The sequence below is a fragment of the Embiotoca jacksoni genome, unplaced genomic scaffold, assembly GCF_022577435.1.
Source record: "Embiotoca jacksoni isolate LCO1_2020_lvr unplaced genomic scaffold, fEmbJac1.0.p SCAF_7, whole genome shotgun sequence".
In the NCBI taxonomy this organism is placed as follows: Eukaryota; Metazoa; Chordata; class Actinopteri; family Embiotocidae; genus Embiotoca; species Embiotoca jacksoni.
In genome coordinates, this window is record NW_027185425.1 from 17,611,306 (window position 1) to 17,634,472 (window position 23,167).

Genomic DNA, 23,167 nt, shown 5'->3' on the forward strand with positions numbered 1-23,167 from the left:
TCACGAGTTGTGACGTGTTTGCTGATGTTTACGGAAATGTCAGAGGCCATGGAAGTTCATTTTTTGTTCAATATTAAGCTAATATATTGTCATTTTAGTCATGTACAGTTTCTCTTCATAATTTAGATAATAGTCTACGTCTGATCTTCCCAATGGCCTCATCTGTTGTATTCCCAACATTACATTACCCGCCCGTTAGCTTGCTAAATTGTTAGCCTCTGTGGCTTCGAGACAACATTCACAAGTTTTTATGACTTAACCACTTGAACACCAAGCATGGCTTCCCATGTTGTAACCTGGAGTTCACGAGTTCTATTTGAACTCAGCGTAAGTGTAAAAAGATTGCATTTCTTTAAAGAGTAATTTAACACCAAATCCACTTCCTTTGCTAACAGATTACATGTAGACTGGCTATAGTCACTTAACTACACTATTTATTATTATTGGTTCCGTTTCACATCCAGAATTTCTTCTGGAAGGCCCCCAACAGCTCTGTGACAAATCTATTGTCCATATCATGAAACAATCAACAACTGTGGACAGAAACTGAAAGTAACCCGTGTATAAATAATACATCGGTAGGAATAAATGGCACTGACCATTTCTGCACTGGTAGGACAGTTGTTTAGAGTGTTGATCGTTGTTATAATAGTACAGTATTGTCTACTATATCCTCAGTTCTGTCACGCACACAGTTCAAACAACAATGAACCACTTGGTTTGGCCCTCCATGAAAGAAGAGAAAGAAAAGAAGCTTCAGTTGAGCTAAATAAAGCTGGTAGAGTTACATACGTAACTAAGGTTCTTTGAGTTCTGGGTAACCGTCAGGTGTGTCTGGGGATTGAAACATCTGAAATACAATACAATAAATACGACTTTATTAATCCGACAAGGGGCAACTTGTTTCATAACGGTGGTGTGGGAGTTGGAGCTAAAATAATGAATCAATTTGTCATTTAACATTAAAATAATTCAGCAAATGTTGATCAGATATGACAGTTAACTGAATACGTTTGGGCTTTGTAAATTAGTAAATTTACCAACTGTCTTTGCCTCCATTTTCCAGAGCAAAATGTTATCTGTATGACTTGACCATCATGTCTCCAACCACTCCTTAGAGAAGCAGCAGTGGTGGTAACAAAGCTGTCAATATGCAGTTCAACTGTGACTCCACCATGAGGCTGAAAGGGGGCAGATGCTCCCATGTGTGACCTAAGCAGGGTTTACATATGAGTGCCTCCGATTGATTCATCCAGGCCTACAAACCAATTATTTCTCCGAGCTATGCAAATGTCCAGGGACTTCATTTTAATTACCGCTTCCAGTCAGCGCTGCCTTACATACAGTGCAAGGCCATGCGTTCGATCAGTGGCCAGTGTTTCGAGTCAGGTCGGTGTAACACCCCTTTCAGCAGCACGAGCATGCTTTGTTGAGGCCAAATGATGGGTTGGCTTCGTGACTGGTTGTCAGACACCCAGCAAGTAGAGATTCAGGTAAAAATCTGCATTGTCTCTGTTTTTCTTTAAAGACTACTTAACAGGAAGTCTTATCCTTTGGTAATTATCTAAAGCACAAAATAAAGCACAAAGCAGGTTGATGGGATATGATTACTGGCTAAAGATTAACGGATATAAATGGAAAACAAGATACAAATCACAAATACAGGTACAACCACACATCCAAGTAACACTTTGCAATTGGTAAAAAAAAAAAAGTGAACTAATATCAGCTTTGTGCCCTGCTCCCTGAAAAAATACCTACGAAGACATGAAAACACGGGAACAGATGGTAACATAACCAGCAGGAGCAATTGAACAGAACTAGGAGATGCGAGTATGACACCTGTGCTAGTTTTAGTGCACAATAGTCCACAAAAGCTTCAGGTAACACTGCCGCCATTGCAGCCGGCTGAGCCAATAATCACAGCGACAATAGGTGGCCAGTAAACAGATACGTAGGCAGGATCTGAACCTCTCCAGCTTTATTGTTCACACAACTCACTTCTGATTAGAGCTGTCATTTTATATTTGAAATTCAAACATTCATTCGAAAAGTAATGAACATTCGAACTGTAATGACAAGTTCAAATTCAAAATGTATAGTTATATGAATCTATATGCGCAGCAGACCGTTTTAAGTATTTTGCCTTGTCATGCAGAGGGCGCTCTAACAAATCTGCTCAGCTAGTCCTGCTGTCACCCCTATTCGACCCAATATGATCATAAGTTGTTGATCGGATGAAGGTAAAATGGAGGACACTGGCGAGTAAAACCGAGTAGAGCGGACAATCACGACACCAAAACATCTGAGAAGCAGCGCGTGTAAGTATTTTGAGTTCAACTAGCAAAGATATTGCTGTGCGTCACCACCCAAGTGTGTCAGCGGAGACACCTCAGACCAGCTGAGCAACGCTACGGACACATCCACTTCAGCTTCAGGAAGCTTCAACTTTCACTGGATCGAATTACATGTCATTCGATATTAGTTCAAATGTAATTTTTTAGAAAAAGTGACAGCCCAATGGGCTAGTATTCATTTTATTCTGCAATTAATTTATGTCAAATTGATTTTGAATTGTCTCTAAAACTGCAGGACACTGACTCATTATGTAATTATCTGGATACGTTTTTGTCTCAGATCATGGACCCAATGTGTTTAGATACGTATTGAGGCATCTGAGAGGGACTGATACATATCCAAAGACAATTAATTGAGAGCTACGGACAAAAACATGCAGCATTTGGTTTGAATGAGTCTTGATTTGGTCCGCAAAATCATGGCTAGTCCTAAAGCACCTATTGCAGACAAAGGCCCAATCCCATTTCCCATCCTGTGGCACCAACCCTCGTTTAGCACTACCCTCTACTGGGTAGTGGCTCTTCAGAACAGAGCTAGAAGGTGTTGAACTTACAATTCTAAATAAAAGAAATGCGACACCAGTGGTTGCGTCGACAGTAGCTGCAGTTCTCCGCAGTTAATTATAAATACGATGAGATAATATGATGAGAATCAGCAATTAATGGTGATAAACAAGACTTCATTCAATCTGTTTGTACCAGAAACCGCTTTATTATTCCAAAGATGAACTTTCCAAAATATTCATGAAAATGGCCTATTTATTTTATGGACCATTTTTTTTATGTTATGTTGCTTCGGTTTGCAAAGCATTCATCGACCACTCTGTTTGGAGGGCTAGATAAAAAAGAAATGGGACTCCCTACCCAACACAGGTATGCACAAAACAGAAGGAGAGGGACAAGGAGGGGAAATGGGATTCAGTCTAAAGTAACACAGTACGCTAAAGAGGACTCGTTTAAACCCCAAAAGGTGCTAAATCAAAGCTCATCCTTTCGTGAATCTGGTGACGTGCTCTTGCTGACAGCCATGAAATCTGCTAATGAGTGACAATTAGGCTAATAGCTAATGATAGCAGTCAGCGTCATGTGGACAGGCAACATTCATGACTATCGTTCGGATTGATTAATCGTCTGCCAGCGACGTTTCAACTGATCTCTTGTGCTAGAAAGCTTTTTATCTTATGACGATGCCGGTCCAAGCGAGCGTAATCCATCTGAACTCGGTCATTAAGAGCAGCAACATGAGAGCAGGCGATGGCACTTTTTAAACTCACATTACTTTGCCTGTGTGGGTGGCTTTTTACCAGAGAAAGAAAGGGAGCATTACAGTGCAAATAAAGAGATAGGGGAAAGATAATGTGACAATGTGACAGTGTATTCCTGTCAAGTATTTCCCAAAATACACCCCCTGTGCTTTCCAGGCTCAGTGGGATGCTGCAGTCACGGCTCCTCGTAATATCCTGTCACCCGGTCACGTATTATTTTTGCACACACAGGGGAATGACAGGGCAACAGTGCGGGCTCAGCAGCTCTCAGTAGGTGTCCCGCTGCAGCGATGGCCAGTGTGTGTGTGTGTGTGTGTGTGTGTGTGTGTGTGTGTGTGTGTGTGTGTGTGTGTGTGTGTGTGTGTCAGGGCCAGAAAGCTGTCAGCGGCCGTGAGCAGGATCAGTCCATTGAATGCTAAAAAAAGTGTCACCAGACCACAGGGCTGACATGGACCTGTCAGGAGATGCTGTTCCCGTAGATCCCTGAGCCGGCCGACATCTGATGCGGCGCAGTCGAACATGATGGATCACCTGCTTCGCCTTAGCCGCACGGAAAAGATGTATAGCGTGTCAGAAAGGGGTGCAGACTGGCAGTGATGGGACTTCAGAAGCTCTCGGCAACGACACATGAAGCGAGTCTGAGTAATAATGCATCAATTTCATGAACGGATATCAGATTAAATAAACACAACGTCCTGTAGAAGTGCTCAGCTCGCTCTGACATGAAACGTAAACTACTTCATTTATTCTGACGTGCAACCGCAGCGCACTCCTGGGGCACGGCGTAGTCGTGAGAAACCAGGAGTTTATCAACATCTCAATCAGCCACGTCTTTATGTTTCACATGATGGATGGCCAAATGAGGAAAACTTTCCAAACTTCCCTTCCTCGATTTCATTGTGGGAGATATAAACTGATTTCATGGCATCTACAAACTGAGAGAAGCAGTCTCCCAAAAAAACAAACAAACACAGGAGCAGCTCCACTCATGTGGGAAGAGATCTGATTACGAGTCCGTGGCACCAGAGCGTCATTGAGGAGGATCGATAGCGACAGATGATGCGGTGGAGTGACTTCTCCCTCTGAGGGGCCGTGTCACGTCCCGCCATCGTCAAAAAGAATGGCAGCCGCCGCAGATGTCCAAGAAAGATGGCTGGAAGCTGCAGAAAAATGGACTGGCTCCCGCTCTGAGTCTAACATGGCAGCGTCACCGAGGATCAGGTCAAAGGTCGGGTATATCTGTATCACAGTTAGAGCTAAAAGGTTTCTCAGTGTACAACAAGAAATGTATCAGGATTGGAGCCTTAAAGAGCAACTGAGCCCTGGTACAGCTGTCCTGGTTGGTGAACCAAAGTGTTCAGTATATAGCCATAGTTTTGGGGTGACACTGTAGCAGTTGCAGTGGCAGGAAGTAATGCACAGATGAAGTGGTTGAAGGTTCGTGACATTAATAGCCTTAGTAGCTGCAAAACTGAAACTCCACACAGCCCATTCTATTTAATAATGCCTATAGTGTTTGTTTGTTGCCAACAGATGCTATATAAATATACCGATCCCAATACAGTGTGACAATGCTTTGCACACATAATATTTAAAGCTACCACTGTCAAACTGGAGGCCTGAAGGTTTGGTTGCACCAGAGCCGGTTGTGTCACGGCCACCGGAGAGGATCGCTGCCATTATAGAAAATGCTGGCGATTCCACCAGACGCACTGCAGAGCATTTTTTAGAAGATTCCTAGAAGCAAGCTGTCTGCTAAAAATATGCTTCGAGCCTATTTTTGGTGGGAGCCACGTCATGATGCAGGAAGTCACACAGAGGAACAGCAAAATAAAACACCTTGCGCAGACCCATGAGCTTCATATCACATCACTACATTAATGTCTTTAAAGTAGGAGAAATGTGTTCTCCTCGTGCTAACGGGCATCCTGTCAGTCCATCCCAGACAGACAGAAACGCTCACATTCACACCAATATACAATCACCAATTGACCAAACATGCAAGTCTTTGTAAGGCGGAAGGAGAACGTGTAAACTCCACAGAAAAAAGCTCGGCTGAGGTTCAAACCCAGAACCGTCTTGCTGTAAGGAGACAGTGTGAACCACTGCAGCACCGTGTTAACAGGCACCGTATGAGAAACATAGCTCCTAAATAATCATGAGGAGAAATGTACTTAACAACTACAACACAGCTAACTGTATCAACTTTAACTGCCGGCTACAGAACAACAAAGTAAGAGCTACTGACAATAGATACAATTGAAATTGACAAAACAGAAACCATTTAACAACATGGCCTCCTAAACAATGAAAGAAACACAAAAAGGAAGGGACCAAATCAGCAAGTCAACAAAATGTTTGAAACTCTCCTGGTGGGAAACGAAACAAAAATAACCTCGCAGACGTGAATGTGAAAGACCTCAAATTGTTACTGTTCAAAATTGTTTTCGGCTCCTGTGTTATTGTGGGATGTCTTAAATTCACTGAGAAGGTAACAAATGTAGACAGGTCTAATCAGGTCTAATGTAATGCAAAGCCTTCCTACATCTGCCTCTGAACTTCACCGACAAACTTAATGTTTCTGGGATCTGCGAGCTCACACGGATCACAACGTGGACAAAAACACGTCATGGCCACGTCCTGATCTGTTTTGGACTGAAGGTGCTGACCCAACTGTAAAAACACAGCAAAGCATATTTCTCTTCCCCCCAGCATGTGAAACAGCTGTGTCACAACACTCCCTCTTCTAGCAGTGCTTGAAATAGTGTGCGACAGTCTCACAATGAAAGCAGAGGCTGGACTTGGTTGCATTTAGAAATGTCAGGTAATCTGTCTTTCAGGGATGAAAAGGCAGCCGGTGGGGATACGCTTGTTTCCTCTGAAGAAATCAATAACGGAGGTGGTTTTATTTGATAGAAAGCAAGGAGGCAGAAATGGGTTTAAGCTGAGAATACATTTAGGAAATGGTGGAGAAAAAAACCCGCATGAACAAGGTAACTAAATGGGTCTGAAGCCAAGCTGTAAAACTCTGGACAGACAAAAATAAAACTAGACAAATTAGAAGTTCTTCTAAAATTACAGTATTTAAAAAAAATCCACGACGCCGGTCTAAAAGGAGAATAACTTTAATATGTGCCTTTACTGTAACTGCATCTACTTCTTTTCACCCAAGTTTCCTCCCTGTTCCTCCATCTCCCACCCCTCCACTCTAAATGAATGGGTGAGCGTGTAGTGTGCTATCTGCGGCGGGCCGGAGGAGTTTTGATTTATTTCCACGGCTCACCCAAACTGACGCACTGACAGCCCGGATTGTTCTGTAGCCATGATAAATGCCCCATAAACAGACGCTCCAAGCCTGTTAAATGTGCTAACTGGAGATCCGCACGGGGCCAAAGAGAGAGAGAAGAGAGAGAGGGAAAAAAATAAGGCGAGATAGGCAATCAGAGAGTGGGCCGCTGCTCTCTTTGCTCTCATTTCCACATTAAAGCTAGCAGGGTGATGGGATAAGACTGGTGATTCCAGCCAAAGTAGAACAAATGATCCTTTCATGCCGGCTCCCCCTAATGTGGTCAAAATGCCTTTTAACAATGCTTTGTTAAACAGTCTTGTGTTATGGTAATCTTACATGGCACAATGCATCGCCACTCATAATGGGTCAATTAACTGGTTGAGAAACAAATTGTTATTTCCTGTCCGATCGTCTACTTCCACAATCATGTTAAGACCACCTCATGATTACGCACTTATCACGAGTGCGACTATCTTCGTCTCCATCCACATGACCGCCTGACTCAGCACCGCCTCGATAAATCACCCACGCCGGCCGGGCCCCTGCAGACGGAGCGAGCCTGCTGAGAGGTGCGAGTCGTCCTCCTATCTCGCTCCGGTTTCAATAGGGACCTTTTTCAGACGTCTGACTGACAAGAGCTGAAAAACACGCAGATAAATCAGCCTCTGCCCACCCCAGCGCTCCCTCTTGGCGCCCATCAGTCAGCCGAATGGGCCACACCCGCTGCAAGTCCAAGCCTTTATCTGCGCTCCGATAGCCGGGAGGTGAGGTGGGGCGCAGGGCGGTGATACAAGCCTTTAGGTTTAAGAAATCGAGAAGTAATGAGAGAATATTGCAAAATACAGATTAAATATCATTTACACTGAAACTTTTCGGTTGATAAGACTGTTTTCACCTGAGCTGGTTTCATTAGGCTTAAACTAAACCACCACGAACACATTACCTGAAATGTGGCATTTACTCCCAAGTCCCAACAGAGGAGTTTCTCTGCTTCCAATTGGACAAAATCCTTGAAGCCTGTCACCAGACAAGAGCACTGACACCTCCATACTTCGTAGGTCTTAGTCAGCCAACTTGGATTTTAATTGGACTGCTCTTTACAAACGGTGTACTGGTAAGTACACTAGCCACAATAAAGTGGTAATGTGGCATTATGCTAGAAGTGGCTAATGCAGCCTCGAGAGACAAAAGGCCCGACACAACCTCCTTCACATAAACAGTAAGTGTCATGGTTTTGGTTGGTATAACTTGGTCTTCCCGTGTCACTCCCTCCAGCCACCACAGGTTCCCTGTCCGTTTCTAATCGTCAACTGTGTGCCACGCCAACCTCACCTGCTCCCAGTTTTCTAGTCTGCCCCACCTGCAGTCACCTGCCAATCACAGGCTCAGTGTGTCTCCTCCAGTCACTCCCAGTGGTCAGATGATCAAAGTCAACTACATCACATAAAGTCTGTAAATATAGTTACTGTTTGTCGAGGTAGTTCTGATTATTGCTTCCCCAGAGTTTGAAATTTTGTCTGCTTTTACCCCACAGTGACTTGGGACTCTTGTTTTATGCATTTGGGTCCAATTCCTGTTGAACTGTGAACGGCATTACTCCCAAAACCCTGAAAACAGACTGATGTCCAAAAGTGTTGCCGTTACCCTTTAATCTGGTAATTAAATGAATAATGAGTAGAGATAATTACAAATATTGGCTACAGCACATAACAGGTTGATTTTTTTTAATTTTTTTTTTAATCTCCATATCACAACAGCATGTATTAGTAATCTACTTGCATACCTTTGCAAATGCTAAATGCATGTTAAAAGCAAACACGTGTATATTCTGTTAATTGTGTCCCATTATCTAAACCTGCAGTTCACTCTGCACAGGTCAGCAGTGAATCACAGGGCATACAAGTTGTCATGACCTAAGCATATGTAAAATAAAACCTGGGTGTGCACAGGAGCCGCTGGATGTGTTTGATTTTCTCGGAGCACGCTGGCTGACCGGGCTGATCTCCCGCACGGTAAGACGGGCTTTAGGAAGGCTTACCACCATCTCCCAGAGGCCCTATCACTGCTGGGCACATAAGTGCGCAGGAGCCCTGAATTTACGTGCGCACAGATGTGACATATTACCGGCTACAGGTGCATTCAGAACACCTCTCTTTCGCTCCAGCTTTGCATGCATTCGTTCCCAACCTCTCTCTCAGGTCAGCGCTTCTAATCATCATCACCACCAACAGGACCCGAGCGTTGGGAGACAGTCCGGCCCGTTTGGCAGCGCCATTTGTCAAACCTGAAGCACTCATGGCAATTGAGCACCTGACAAAAGCTTAAAGGCATATTATTCCATGAGGCGTCCCTGTGTGTGTTGAAAAGCCACCGCCTGTGACTGCTCCAAATGTCCATCTGTGACTCTGCGTGTGCGTGTGCGTGCGTGCGTGTGCGTGTGTGTGTGTGCGTGTGTGTGTGTGCGTGTGTGTGTGTGCGTGTGTGTGTGTGCGCGAGTCACTTCAGAAGCGCTGCCTTGATAAATGATCTCTCCACCTGTTTTACAGCAAAAGCCCCCCACCTTTCTCTTTCCATCTCTCTCCCAGGCTAAACATTTGTCTTTCCATTCATGGGTGAATTTGTATTCCATTGAGATGGTGGCAGACTGAGGGTGAGAGGAGGAGGAGGAGGTTGAGCGGGGTGGGAGGGGGGTGTAGGGGTGATGGGGTTTGAGGGGGAGTGTCGGGAATGGGTGCAAAGTCCGCATTCAGGCTCCCTGTTTTCCATCTCGCTGTTTGGTTTCGGCGCTCAACAGGCAGACGATACTGGAAATCAAAGCCGGGCCACACAGCGGCTCAAACGCAGCTTTAAATAAATGCAGTTCATTATTGATAGCGCTTTTTTAATTGTTCACTTAATATTGTTATTCACAAATATTAGCAAAGCATTTGTCTGTAAAGCTGATAAATAAATGTAAATATCGCACATATTTATTACTTTTCATGCCTTTTTTACAATAAAAATTACATAATTATTATTATTAATTTTTTTTTAGCTGTTCACTTAATGCTTCATATGTTCCAGTATATTACAGTGGGACTTTAAGTACAAAATCAGTTACTATATTTCATTTGCAATATGTTTTCTGCTACAAGAACCCAACTCACCCCATTTAATCTTCATTTTATTAAATGTCGGGGCACTTCCTATCTGATACAGACCTCGTGCTCTCTTTACGCACAGTATCATAACCTGCCATGACGGTGTCACGCCCTCAGAGAGCTCCGTCTTGATTGGCCGAGCGACTGTTTATTTAGCAACACTCCATGAAGTTGACACAGCGACTCCTATCACAAGGTGCACCACTTTGCCTTTAATCAAATTGACAGCTGAGCAGCTCTAATCAATGGTGCTATTTACATAATGCCAGGCTGCAAAAAAAAACATCAGCAAATGGTACCACCTGTTCTGGTGTTAGAAGGGAAGAAGAAACCTTCCAGTGACAGGGTTGTGCTGGCAGGGATGAGTGAAATTGGGGAAATGTCCCTTTAAAGCAAACCTGAACATACTAAATATTGACTTTATATTTACAGTAAATATGAACTGTATACTATGTTCAGGGTTTTGACTGTTAATAGCAGCTTTAAGTGGAAGGAAAAGGATGAAACATGCTGTTTAGGTGTCAAACATGAGCACTACATACTTTGGTAGGAATGTAAATGAGTGCAATACATTTTTGTTGGTTTACAAGAAAACCCCACAGGGTACAGTTAATTACTGTGGTTGTAAAATGTTCTAATTCACTGGTCCTTAACTGGTCTGGCTTCAGGACATACATTTTTCACAAATCAAATTCTTGAAATTTTTGAGCCGTTCACATTTATTTCACAGAAAATTAGTAAAGTGATACACAAAGCTTTCACTCTTAAAGATAAACAAAATTATGACAATGCTAAAAAACCGAATGAAATGCAAAGGGAGATTCAGCTTGAATTACAGGAACATCTGCTTTTTAAACTGGTAATGCTCATAACATTTTAAGAATCTAAATTCAACTGCAAGAAATATTCAATAAAAAGGACTTATCTTGAATTAAATGAAAACGAACTTATCTTGAGTTAAATAAAAAGCCAGACTTATATAATCTTAACTATTTTCAAATGCTCAAATGAGAGTTAACTACTGATGTGAAGATGTAGGTTTAGATTGTGTTATTGCCAGGAAACGGCCAGGAAACGGCGACTGAACTCAGGTTGCATCATGGGAAATTTGTGTCCCTCAAAATAAAAGCACAGCATCATAATTTCTGTAGACGTCGTAACAGATTTTTACCGAACTACTTTTTTTCTACACCAACCCACCAGTTGAGAACCGTTGGTCTGATGTAGGTCTTGATGAAATCAACAAAGCTATTCTCTGCAGTACTCTCAGATTTTAGACCTGACTATCAGTTATTTTGAGTCAAAAAGGCCTTCTTGTCAACTTTGGTAAAACCAAATTCACCTTGCTGTCTTATTTCAACAATGTACTGTTGGCTTTAGACTGTATTAGAAAAAAACGTGGTTTGAATGAAGCAAAGTAAAATATTTCATGTGCTAAATCAGAGCAGATATCTACATCACAATATGGAACGTTCCACCCTTCAGCCCACCATCAAACTTCCTGCCTCCGAGTTCTCCAATTTTAAGGATGACAAGTACCTCTTATAGTTTTTGAAAGTGCAATGAAATTTTGTCACAGATAATTAAACCAGCCAGCCAGCAGCCTTCTGTAAAACAATATGTGAGAATCCACAGGGCTGCTCTGCTGACATTTAAGCTGTTTGTAAAACTGTCTCCTCTTTTCAGCAGCGCTCTGAAAAATCCTCAGCCAACGTGTCCAGGTTAGTGGACTTGTTCTCCTCGATCTGTGACAGTATGACGGACTGCTGGAGCTGAAAATTAAATGCACAGATCACTCCAATTTCATCAATGTCAACTGCTGTAGTTTCAGGCACAACCAATCATTACTTACAAGGTTTTTCCTGGTCTATAAAACCTGTCCATAAATTCATTATGTAGTAAATATGCCCAGTACAGTGAAGTCACAGTAGTATATTAATGTAATTTGCAACCTCTCCAAAAAAAGTAAATAAAAACAGCAGACTTTGTGAAGAATTGGAGCTTCTGTGAAATCAAACAAACACAGGCAGAAAATAATGTCCAAGCTGTCCACAAATTTAAGGCAGAAAAAAGACTAGGAGATATGCTCGTTAGACAGCAGAAAGAAATTACAGCCTTCTCATGTTTGTGTTTATGCTAATGTTTTTCTTTATAAAAAAGGCTTACCACATAAACATAAAAGTAATCCGCTTTAATTTCTTGCCCACTCAGTGAATTACCAGCATTTCTCTGAACCCTTAAAAAAGGAAATTCAGCAGAAGCAACAGCATGTGTCACTAATTAAACAAAAATTTAAAAACACAAAAAACAAATATATATATCTTGCATTCTTCATTTGTAATTATGGAGTGAATATCATCACGTGATCTCACTTTATTGCAGCTCTGCTGGTTCGGGCCCAGAGGTAGAATCATTTACTAATGGCCCCTCTTTGTTCCCCATTCAATAATAATAATGAGCTTGTAAACAAACACAAAGCCATAAAAGAGATTCGGGCACTTTCCATATTCTCCATTTATTGGAACCTGGGTGATCAAATATTCATGTGTTTCTATGGAAGCAAATCACAAAGATGCATCATGTTTCTAATGACACACAATTGGCCGAGCTCAGGCTCTTTCCTTGTGACTGCAGCCGGAGGGACGGCAGCAATGAATAAAAAACGGTCACACTGGTTCTTTTAAAATATTTTGTTGCTCTATATTATTTACGGTAGTGTTACTCTGAGTTTGACAACCAAAAATTTCTACTTTCTTTTTATTTCGGCCTCTTAGATTGTTATTTTTACTGTTTTCTGTTCATAAATTTCCTTTTCCCAATGCCTTTCATGCTATTAAAACTAACAACTTGCACTGAATCTCATTGAAATTAGAAGAATGTGGGCGATGCAACAGCCGAGTGGTCAAGACTCATACCACATGGGCGCAAATGCCGTCAGCAGTGAGTCTCCAATTGGATTTCCAGCCAACCAGACCTGACTGCATATCATTTGTCTGCACTATTTCCCTCCTCCCCCAAATAAAATAATTAGAGCCGGCTCAGATGTCCCTGAACTATCCCTTAGTTATGGTCTTGTTTGCTCTCCATACATTTGTATACCACTGTTGCATGCTACATTTCCTTGACGTTGACAGTTTAATGGGGTTAAAAAGACTGATTGATCTAATAGAGGCAAAACTGTCCAAAAAAATAATACTCAAGAAATTACAGGACATCCCTCTGTACAGAAAACATAAAGAGATACCGCCAAAGATGACATGTTTTAAGCCACACTCATCATCTACTCATCATCTCGCTTCCACGTCGGGCTTCTTGGATCGCTAGTTGAAGAGGACGCTCTGTGTTCAAGCCCTCTGATCGAGAGCAGAACTGGAAGCGATTACAATTATGGAGAAAAGCAGGAAAGTTGGAAGAACAGAATGATGGTTGTCAAGAGGTTCGATGGCAGCTGGATGTTGAGCGTCAAGCGGTCCTGAAGGACTTCCTCGATTAGCTAAGGAACCGTCAACAGAGTTTACAAATCCACTCAGAAAGGCGGTATGTACGCGACACTCCATACCGGACTCACAGTTCTGCATACAAATGTTCTCTGGCAGCAGCATGTGCTCGCTGGGACACGTCTTTACACTTTCAAGCCAAGTGTGATTTTAAGATGAACACACAAAGTGAGGCAGCGCAAATCCATTATTCATCTCTGTGCAGTCCTGCATACGTATTCCTGCCATGTCACCCAGTTCATAGTCACGCACACGCGCGCACACAAACACAAACACAAACACAAACACACAACACAAACACTGCTCAACTGTTCGAAAACATTGTGAAAGAACTGAAATTTTTCTCCTGGATTGGAAAGTGCTGTGGAAAAGAAGTGTTGCTGCTACCATGTACGGCACTGGGAAGGTCACGATCGCCCGGCAGACTTGGGCTCCTTCAGAGGTTCATTATTGACGGATTACCCCATTTAAGTTTGCCAATAATGTTCTTAATGTTTTTTTAGTGTTTGACATGAAATTTTTATTTTTAATTTACTCATTTAGAAACACAAAACGATTTGATTTCCGAATAGCGCGAATCTCGTGCTACCTTTTCACATCAGCTGTATGATCATCAATAACGAATTTCACATCTGCTTTTCATTTCTGATAGACAAGGACATAACATTTGTTAAAGAGATCGCTTTCTGCAATCACTTCAAGACAAGTAAAACTTTTTCAGTATCCAACAGATGCAAAATAAAGGCACACGAGCATCTTTAACTATAAAATCTGAAGTTTTAGAGTGATATACTGATGAGACTGAAACTGCACTGACGTGGCAGCACCTGTTCAGTGCTCAGGACAAATCAGAGAAATTCAGTTTTATGCCTCCTGACAGCAGCAGCTATAGCTGGAGGCATAATGTGTTCAGCTTGTTCAAATGTACGTAACATCTCATTCTCGTTAACGCAGAATCTCAAGGACGCCTTAAAGGAATTCCTTCAAGTTTGGCAAAAATGTTCATTTGGACTCAAGAATGAATGGATAAGATTTTGTTGGTCAAAGGTCAAGGTTACAGGGACCTTACAACCTCCCATTCTCATGAATGCAAAATCTCAAGAATGCCTTAAGGGAGTTTCTTCAATTTTGTCAAACACCTTAACTTGGACTCAAAAGGGGACTGAACTGGGTGGTCAAAGGTCATTGCGATCTTATGTACACCCCATTCTTTTGAACACAATGCCACGACTGAGGAACAGCTTTTAGTCAGATACTGAATTGATGACACAAATCGTAGGTGTCCACCTTGATCATCTGTACTATCTTGTTAAAGACGCATGCGAACCATTAACATCTGAGAATCTGTAGTTCTTTTGTAGCAACATCCATAATTGAAGCATCGTCTACTGTCACAGCTACAACTTTGTGTTCTACCAGAATCAGATTTGTTGTCGAAGTTACTGCAAATTCTTGACTAATTGAATAAAAGAAGTCTGGACAGAGATGGATGTCAACATGACTGGTAGAACTGTGATAGTAATTCTAGTTTACTTAATGGAAGCACTTGTAACATGAAGTCAAACCTCCTAGATGAGTTCAAATAGAGAAACATGATCGAAATGAGGATGATCAACCTCATATATAATTATCATGAGGTCTATAGCTTCTGCTTTCCAATGAAAAATGTAAAAACGATCTTACTATTAAAGCTGCTTAAGTTCTACATAAGAGGCGGCTGGAGTAATAGTAGCATTGCTGACTAAATTCTGAAAGGCAGATTACAAACTTTACCACCATACGGACACAATCCTTGGCAAGACAAAGTGCAAAAACTTAAAACAAAGCAAAAAGCTTTAGGCCATAAACATCACGTCAATTAAACACAGCTACAATCAGAATTTTTGACAAGCAAGTTCCATTCATCTCCAGTAGCTCTGTTAGGCTTTACACCAACAACGGCATTAAAAGCATCCAATTGAACTAACGATTTTAGACACAGGGGAAATGGTTGAACTACACCCGTAATTGAGCTTGTGATAGTCTTGGCAACTCCGATAAAGGCATCCTAATGGGCTGAGGCAAATTATCTTGCTCATAATCACTAAGCCTCGCAAAGGCCCAAGTCTGAACTGCATAACTACCTTTGCATTAATGAAAACACGAGGAAATAACAAGCACTGCAAACGTCTGCACTCAGATTGCATACATCGTGTACAATATCAGTGTAAAGGTGAGTGTATCTCAAACATCTTCACAAAAGCATTATTCATAGGGAAGATATTTCACTGACGGATGTGCATGTCAAATGACAGAATATCTGGAGAAGAGAATCCAGTTAAGTATTTGCTCTTGATCCCCCTTCTATTTCCGTCTCAACAGATTCTTACATTTCCATGCTTGATCTGCTGCGTTGCTTCATTTCGCAGATTGCTTTCTCTTTGCGAAAGCAGGACAGCCCCAGCTGACTAATCAAAATGCTGGCAGAGCCCAAAGAGAGGCCAGAAATCTCAGAAAACAAACACCCGCAGTAAATCAAAAGTGATTTCAGAGGATGATCACAGATGGTGCGACCAAAGAGTGCTCCTACAAATTCTGTGCGTCCCCAGTGATTCACACATTTCCCAAGCTGCTGTCTACACTTCTCCAAAATAGCCTGTATCCTATTATAAATGCAAATAAAAAACATGGCTTGAGACCAGTCCTGGAGGTTTATGCACTAACTGACAGGTGAAGAAATAGCCATGTCGCCACATAGATAACTGTGATTGGCAGGCAAACATATTCATAGAAAACATAAGGGGAGATGTAATTTCAACAAAAACATGGGTGTTAAAATAACATCCATACAGAACTAAAGTAACAGTATGATAATAACTTTAACTCTCAATTCATCACAGTACACAGATCAAATATGACATGTTGCACATTTTCTCAGATTGTTTGAGTTCACAAACGTTCAATCATGGTTGTAGTGCAAGTGTGTGATCACAACTCTTTGCACAAATCTTGCACGCAGATTATTGCAGGCAAACACACACACACACACACACACACACACACACACATACACACACACATACACACACACACACACACACACACATACATAAGGGACTCACCCCACTGTAGAGGAGCGAGCTGCAGGTGCTCCAGGACCAGCTGGTTGAGGACTCCCTCCACACTGGCCTCTCCATGGCGCCGCAGAGACGGGTGGGTGCGGTCAAGGACAACAGCATGGAGAGCTTTGGTGCATTTCAAGAGTTACTCAACAATGAAACCTCTGCTCTACATCTATACATGTCAAGTATTTAACACTGCAATACTAGTAAATACATTAAAAATACATCTTAATGTAGATATGGCAGGGTAAAAGTGTAACACACCTAGGAGAATGCTAGCGAGAGACATGAAGGGCGCAGGAAAATATCAAAGGTAGAAAGATATATAATACATAATAAGAATAACATTTGTGTATAAAGCAATTTTCAAAAACACAACTAACTACAAAGTATTTTACAATAGAATTTCAGTTTTGAAGTTGAGTTTTAAATTAGCTGTAAACCGGAGAGATGTATTTGTGGATTCCAGGAAGTTGCAACAGTCCAGGTGGAAATTTAGCTAAAGCAGTGTATCGTCTGCATAAAAGTGGAGAAAAATATAGAGTTCATGTACAAGAGAACTAGTATTCCTGTAGGCTGCTGGGCTCATTCACAGATACCAATCGACAGGTGATTAAGGTCTGAATATCATTTTCCAGTTTTTTTTAAATAAAAATCTAATTTGGGCGGCACCATAGATTTCACGTATTCTATGTATTTGCAGTACAATGAGATATTATAGAATTAGATGGCGTAAAGAGGTTGTAGACATGTTATTTGTTGGGGTATGATCAATGTTAAATTCAAAAACATCTCATGAATGTTGTAAAGGCATTTTTTTTGTGGGGATTCAGCTTTCTGAAAATGGTTCGCAGGTTCCCATTGTTGCAAAAACAATGTGTTATCTGCGTAAAAGTGGAAGATGATCATTGTTTGTGTATATGTGCAAGGTGACAGCATGTAAATGAAAATATGAATGGATCAAGCACCGTGACTTAAACACAAAAACAAGACGAGTGGAGTCCAGTACTCATGTTTTTGGAAAAAAAGTTTTTTGACAAATTCAGAAGCAGTGAAGTCAGAGCTACGACTACCAGTCATCATTTTCTTTGATAAGTGCTTTCCTTTAAGTCCCTACTCCTGCCACTTCAACTCCTTTTAACGTCTACACAAATGATAACCTTTTAGTGCTCCAACAGACATTTTCAACTGATGGTCAACATTCTCACAACACTTGGACTCAATTGTGTGCTTTGTTTCTGTGCTCTTACTTCCTTTCCAAGTGATAACATTGTACTGCTTTACTTTTTTCAGCGGTTCATAAACCTTCAGCCAGCTTCTATCTATCCTTAAACTGCAGAGCCGACTGTGGGGGAATGAGCTATTTAATCCACAACCTCTGAGATTGTCAAGAATGACAAGACCCTTTTCAAAAGACCGTTCTTTGATAATTAGTTTTGCTGTACAACACTATTAGTGAGTCGATACTCTAGTCACCACGTGCACTTTGTGTCCCTGACAGTCTGTGAGGGTATATGAGGATGTGCATTTACAGAATTGTATGTATAATTTCAGTTGAGCTAAAAAAAACTTTAGTTTGAATTATATTCAGAAAGAAATCCAGTCAATCACTGAGCATCAGCTGCAAGGAAACACATTTAAGTCTGCTACTTGCATCTCAGTACACGGCCGCTTCTATCCTGAGTTTATTTATAGAACAGAGCTGCTAACACTCTGCCACATGATTTAAGAGCCAAATTTACTTTGTGTGAAAGAGAGAGACATTGTTCAGGATGTGAGAGCTGTTTATGGAGTACACTGTTTCCCACACAAAGACTTTACTTATAAGGTAGATTAGGGATACTGTATTTGGCAACCCAATTTAGCATTCTTCATGTTTTTAAGTCTGGGAGAACAACTCCATCTGTGGTCGATTAACTAGTGGACAATCTCCCCAAGCTCTACCCCCACCGCGTTACAAACAGCTGGCTTGTACTGTTAATGCGAGATGTTGGACATTTGGGGTCGACGTCTGTCCATTAATAAATTAATCTTTATTGCATTTACAGTCATGTAATCAACGCAGTTATCGTCAACTAAAGTAACATTATCTTCACCGGTCTCTGCTCAGTTTTGCTGTGTGCAGCAAAGCTGAGCCCCGTCATTCATAAATAACGTGGATAAAATATTTTTGGCTCTGAGTGACAGACAGCTGTCAGTGAGTGAGGGATCAAACCTACATAATTGGTTGGTGAACGGCTGTGAATTCTTGTGTTTTAAATTAAAAGCCTTCTCGTGTTTCAGACACGGTCTAGCCATACATTAAGTTTAGACCTAGTCTTCTGTTTCTTTTTGGCGAGGCAGTGGGTCCCGTTGTTTGTCAATTATCTTGGTAAATTTTACATTAGAATGACCTATTTCACTTTTTTCAAACTAGTTTGGCCACACGAGTGTCATGCGCTGCAGTAACTGAGGGGGAACTAGAAGCTTCTCTGTGTGCAGCTGCCTTGTATACTGTTGTATATTTGTATATTTACTGTTGTATTTATAATTTCTGTACTAAATTTAATGATAACGTAATGTTTAAAATCCATACAAAAATTTACGTAAAACATATTCACTCAACAAAACGTAAGAAATGCATTTAAGTTGCAACTTTAAAATACATAATGGTAATTACAGATCAATGTTTGCTGGGACCTCTGTTGAATAACATCCCAATGGATGCATATGTGGCATTTAGGAAGCATGGTAAACTGTAGCGTCTACTGATAGTCAGCATGTGAGCTGTTTAGGGGACATTTTACACTCTCCCCCTCTAAAGTGCATTATTCTCTGCATGCATAGCGGTCACTCACCGTGCAACCCACCATCACAAGTAAGTTCTCAACCTTTGGACCACTGGAGTATTTACAAAATATGTTAGTGGATGCTCCTTATATTACACAAACATCAAAAAACACACACAAAAAAAAGCACTAGTAGTAGCCGCAGCATTAAAGCCAGCCCCACACACCCTTATCATGTAATTCCTGTGTGATAGCTTAATTTAGAAGTCAGAGGTGCACAGGGAGCATGTTCCTATAATGATAGGAATACAATGATTGTAGGGAAGGCTATCAATGTATGAATACTGCATCAAAACAAATACGGTTGTCAGGGAGCAATTACCCAGATAATATGTGATGATAAGGATGCTGATCATTTACACAGCTGACATTTGTAATAATGGGTGAGACGAACAGCGCCCAGAGCACCAACCCTGTGTCTATTAACCTTTGAGGGAGAGTAGTGTGTGCAATCGGGAGCGAGAGAGGAAGATGAGGCCTCTACAGTCATACTGAGCTGAAAAGTGCTCCCATCGCACCTGCTGGATTGTTTCGAAACTCTAAATCTGACTCTCGATGAATCACATGTCACAACATGCACCTGCATCTTATTCCGGCAAACAATGGCGATGTTGTGGCTTTGATCACTCAACACATGAGCACCTCGAATTTCCCATTCAGGGCTTCAGTGGAAGTGTTGGGTAACAGCAGCACCTAGCAGCTACTGCCTGTTTTCAGTGGTACAACCTGGATAATACAGTAGCGTGATGATCAATAGGCTGAGCATCTGACTTTTATTTGAAATCCCTTCAAACAAGTCTGCTTTCAAACAGACATATTACATAACACGAGGATGTTTATAATCTCTGGGCTACCCAGCAGCACAAATAATAGCCGCTGTAACTGCGTTTCTAACAGCATGCTATTGTAATGGATCATGTAAACAGCAGACTGTATATTTAATGGGACTGACTGTAAAATAAACTTGGTGTAAAGGAATGACTTTCACAATCAGCTCGAGTATATTATATACCGTGTATTTGTGGCCACTGAGCAAAAGTCAACAAGTCAATTCTCCTATCCTGCTACAGAGCTGAGCAATCATAGAAACTCTGCCAATGTGTGCATTATTAACATGTTAATCAACTCACTAAACCTATTGTCAGTAATCATTCAGAGATTGGCACGTTTCTGTTTGTAGACAGCAATAATTTTCACGTTATGCACCGTGGGTTTTCAAAATTTCACAGTTCTACAATTATTTTGAAACATAAATGCTGTCAGAGTTTTGATTGGAGAATTGGATCACTCAAACTTTGGACTTTAGATTTTTAGCTTAAATTTTGTAATGCTAACTACTGTAAATAGGTCTTTGCCTGTACAGTACAGTCTGTTAACAGTTTTTCTCTAACCTGGTGCTAACTCGATCCAATTTCACTCTGTGAATGTATGGGTCTGGAAACCCTCCATAGGGAATCGTTTGCAGTTGTTTCATCCTACTAGGCGTAGACCTCCGGTTAATTTTATCCAGTCAGCATGTGCAGACACTCTGCCACCGCTGCAACTACCTACCGTGTCCACCAAAGAGTGTTTTCCTGAGTACAACATATTTTTTAAATCGGTTTACTGAACGCCAGCAGCTTGACGAGGTGCTGAGCATTTATTCTGCGTTCAGCGCTCGTCGATTTTTTTATCCGGTCTGCGAGAGATGAAAAATATTAATGCTGCGCTCATCACTGTCACAACCCGTCCAATCACAGTGAAGGAGGGGCGGGACAAATGCGGTTTAACACCAACACTTGTCGCTGATTGGTCTGCCCTTCAGAGGGGCTGTGCAATCGCTAATACAGGTCGAGTTCCCAGACTGTATTCACAACAAAGAAAACTGAAGCCACAGTCAGTGCAGCCAGGCTAGCTTTTCTCGAGCTTATAGTATAAACACAGAGAGTTGGCAGAGCTTACAAGCCCTGACAGTCAGGAAGACCTTTAGACCCAAGTTTAGATTGAGAAATGATACAAATAGTGCTGCCTAAGTGCTGAGTGCGGTGATTTGAAGGTGATCTGTACAAGTTAAAACAAGTCCTAAACTGCACTGATATAAATTTAAATCAATCCTCCAAAAATATAGTTATAATAATAATAACTAAATGTAAAGTAAATATTTAGTGGTGGTTAAGATAGCTATTGAAACACATAAATTTCCACACTGTCTTCAGGATGATTCATTAACGTGGTTTCGACTTACTCGAGGAAAAGACGCACATATTCGATTCTTAGACAACGTACTGTATACGGAACAGCCATTGAATCATCCCTGAACACCATCAACAGAACAGGAGTCATGCTGTAGGGAGCTCATAAATTACAAATTAAAGTGACTGCTACTTTGCTCAAGGCCAAGCGAGCGCTTCCGAGTGTGACATGCAGTGTAATCAAATCCTTTTATTTCTCGAGTTTTTCATGTTGTGAAGGGAAAATCCAGCCCGAAGCAGAATTTACATTCTGCTGTTACAATGAGTTTAGACAGATGAGTCACTATCTACACAGAGAAACGTCTCCTGCGCAGGAAACGATAGCATCAGGACCTGACTTGATGACACAATGTGACATTTTTAGTGGAAGTTCATTTAATTAGTAACAAAGTCAACAGAACTTCTGTCATCCAAATGAGCACAAAAGAATCAGCTGTGAATGAGAAATGTTGGTTAAATTTTCCACCTCAGAGACGATGATGTTGTAGCTCTTTCTCAATTAGATTAATTGTACATGCGGGGCTGCTGATTTCCTACATTACTTTTTTGGTTGGTCCCTATAGCCCAGAAATATCACAGTGGTTGTTTCACCGTCTGCTGAGCACCTAAGGAGTTTTTCTGTAGACGCCATCATCACTAAAATATGTCTACAGGCTGTTCAGCATTGGAAGAAAATCCAAACTGACAATGGAAACATCCAGTGTGTTCGACGTTGGATAAAAATGATCAAACAGGCTGTTTCAGGTGGTTTTTTTGTGCCTCAGTGAAGGGAGTGCCGCTGGGAACACATTTGTATGTCATCTTCTTTCTTCACTCCTGCCTACACGCTGCCAAATTACTGGTAGATAAAACAATGCACATAACGATGGGAGTGTTTACGCCTTCATAAAAAGGAAAAAACATAATAGAAATTTCAGTAGCTCAGGGATTGAATTCATCATTAATTGCTTACCCGGCTCCCTAACAATCTGACAGGCATTTCTTAAATCCCTAAATATGTGCACTGGTAACTGCCAACTGATGAGTGATGGGCTCATACGAGGCACCGTAGATGAATCTGGCTGCTGCTGATGTGATGCGCTCTCAAGCTCTGCCACCATAACTACGGTGGCAGATTGGAAGTGAACACGTTTACACTGTCGGTGACGGCACAGATGTTTGGGTTGGCAGTCACTTCCTTCAACAGATGAAGGATGGCTTTGTAAATGTGGAGGTTATTTTGTCTCTAAACATTAGTCTGAAATTGGTTATTAAATGGTAACAGAAAAAACATAACATTGTCATATAATTTCTGTGCAGATTCCACAGTGTCGATGTGAAAGTGGTATGTTGAGTAATGTTAGCTAAATAAACCCAGCAGGAATTACTTGCCATCTTATGAATGGAATATTCAATCTTCAATGTAATAAAAATCTAGGAATGCAAATTTTAATAGTGGAATGTTGATTAGGAAACGCAG

The 23,167-nt window shown here is 41.3% G+C and overlaps 1 protein-coding gene across 4 annotated transcripts in view; it reads right to left on the reverse strand.

The window, feature by feature from the left end:
- trappc9 (trafficking protein particle complex subunit 9) overlaps window positions 1-23,167 on the reverse strand; it is a 231,486-nt gene that overhangs the window by 53,977 nt on the left and 154,342 nt on the right. For all 4 annotated transcript variants that reach the window (XM_069176536.1, XM_069176533.1, XM_069176535.1 and 1 more), the window contains one exon: window positions 16,650-16,740. In XM_069176536.1, the coding sequence (XP_069032637.1) occupies window positions 16,650-16,740 (91 nt within the window). The remainder of the gene's footprint in view (window positions 1-16,649; window positions 16,741-23,167) is intronic.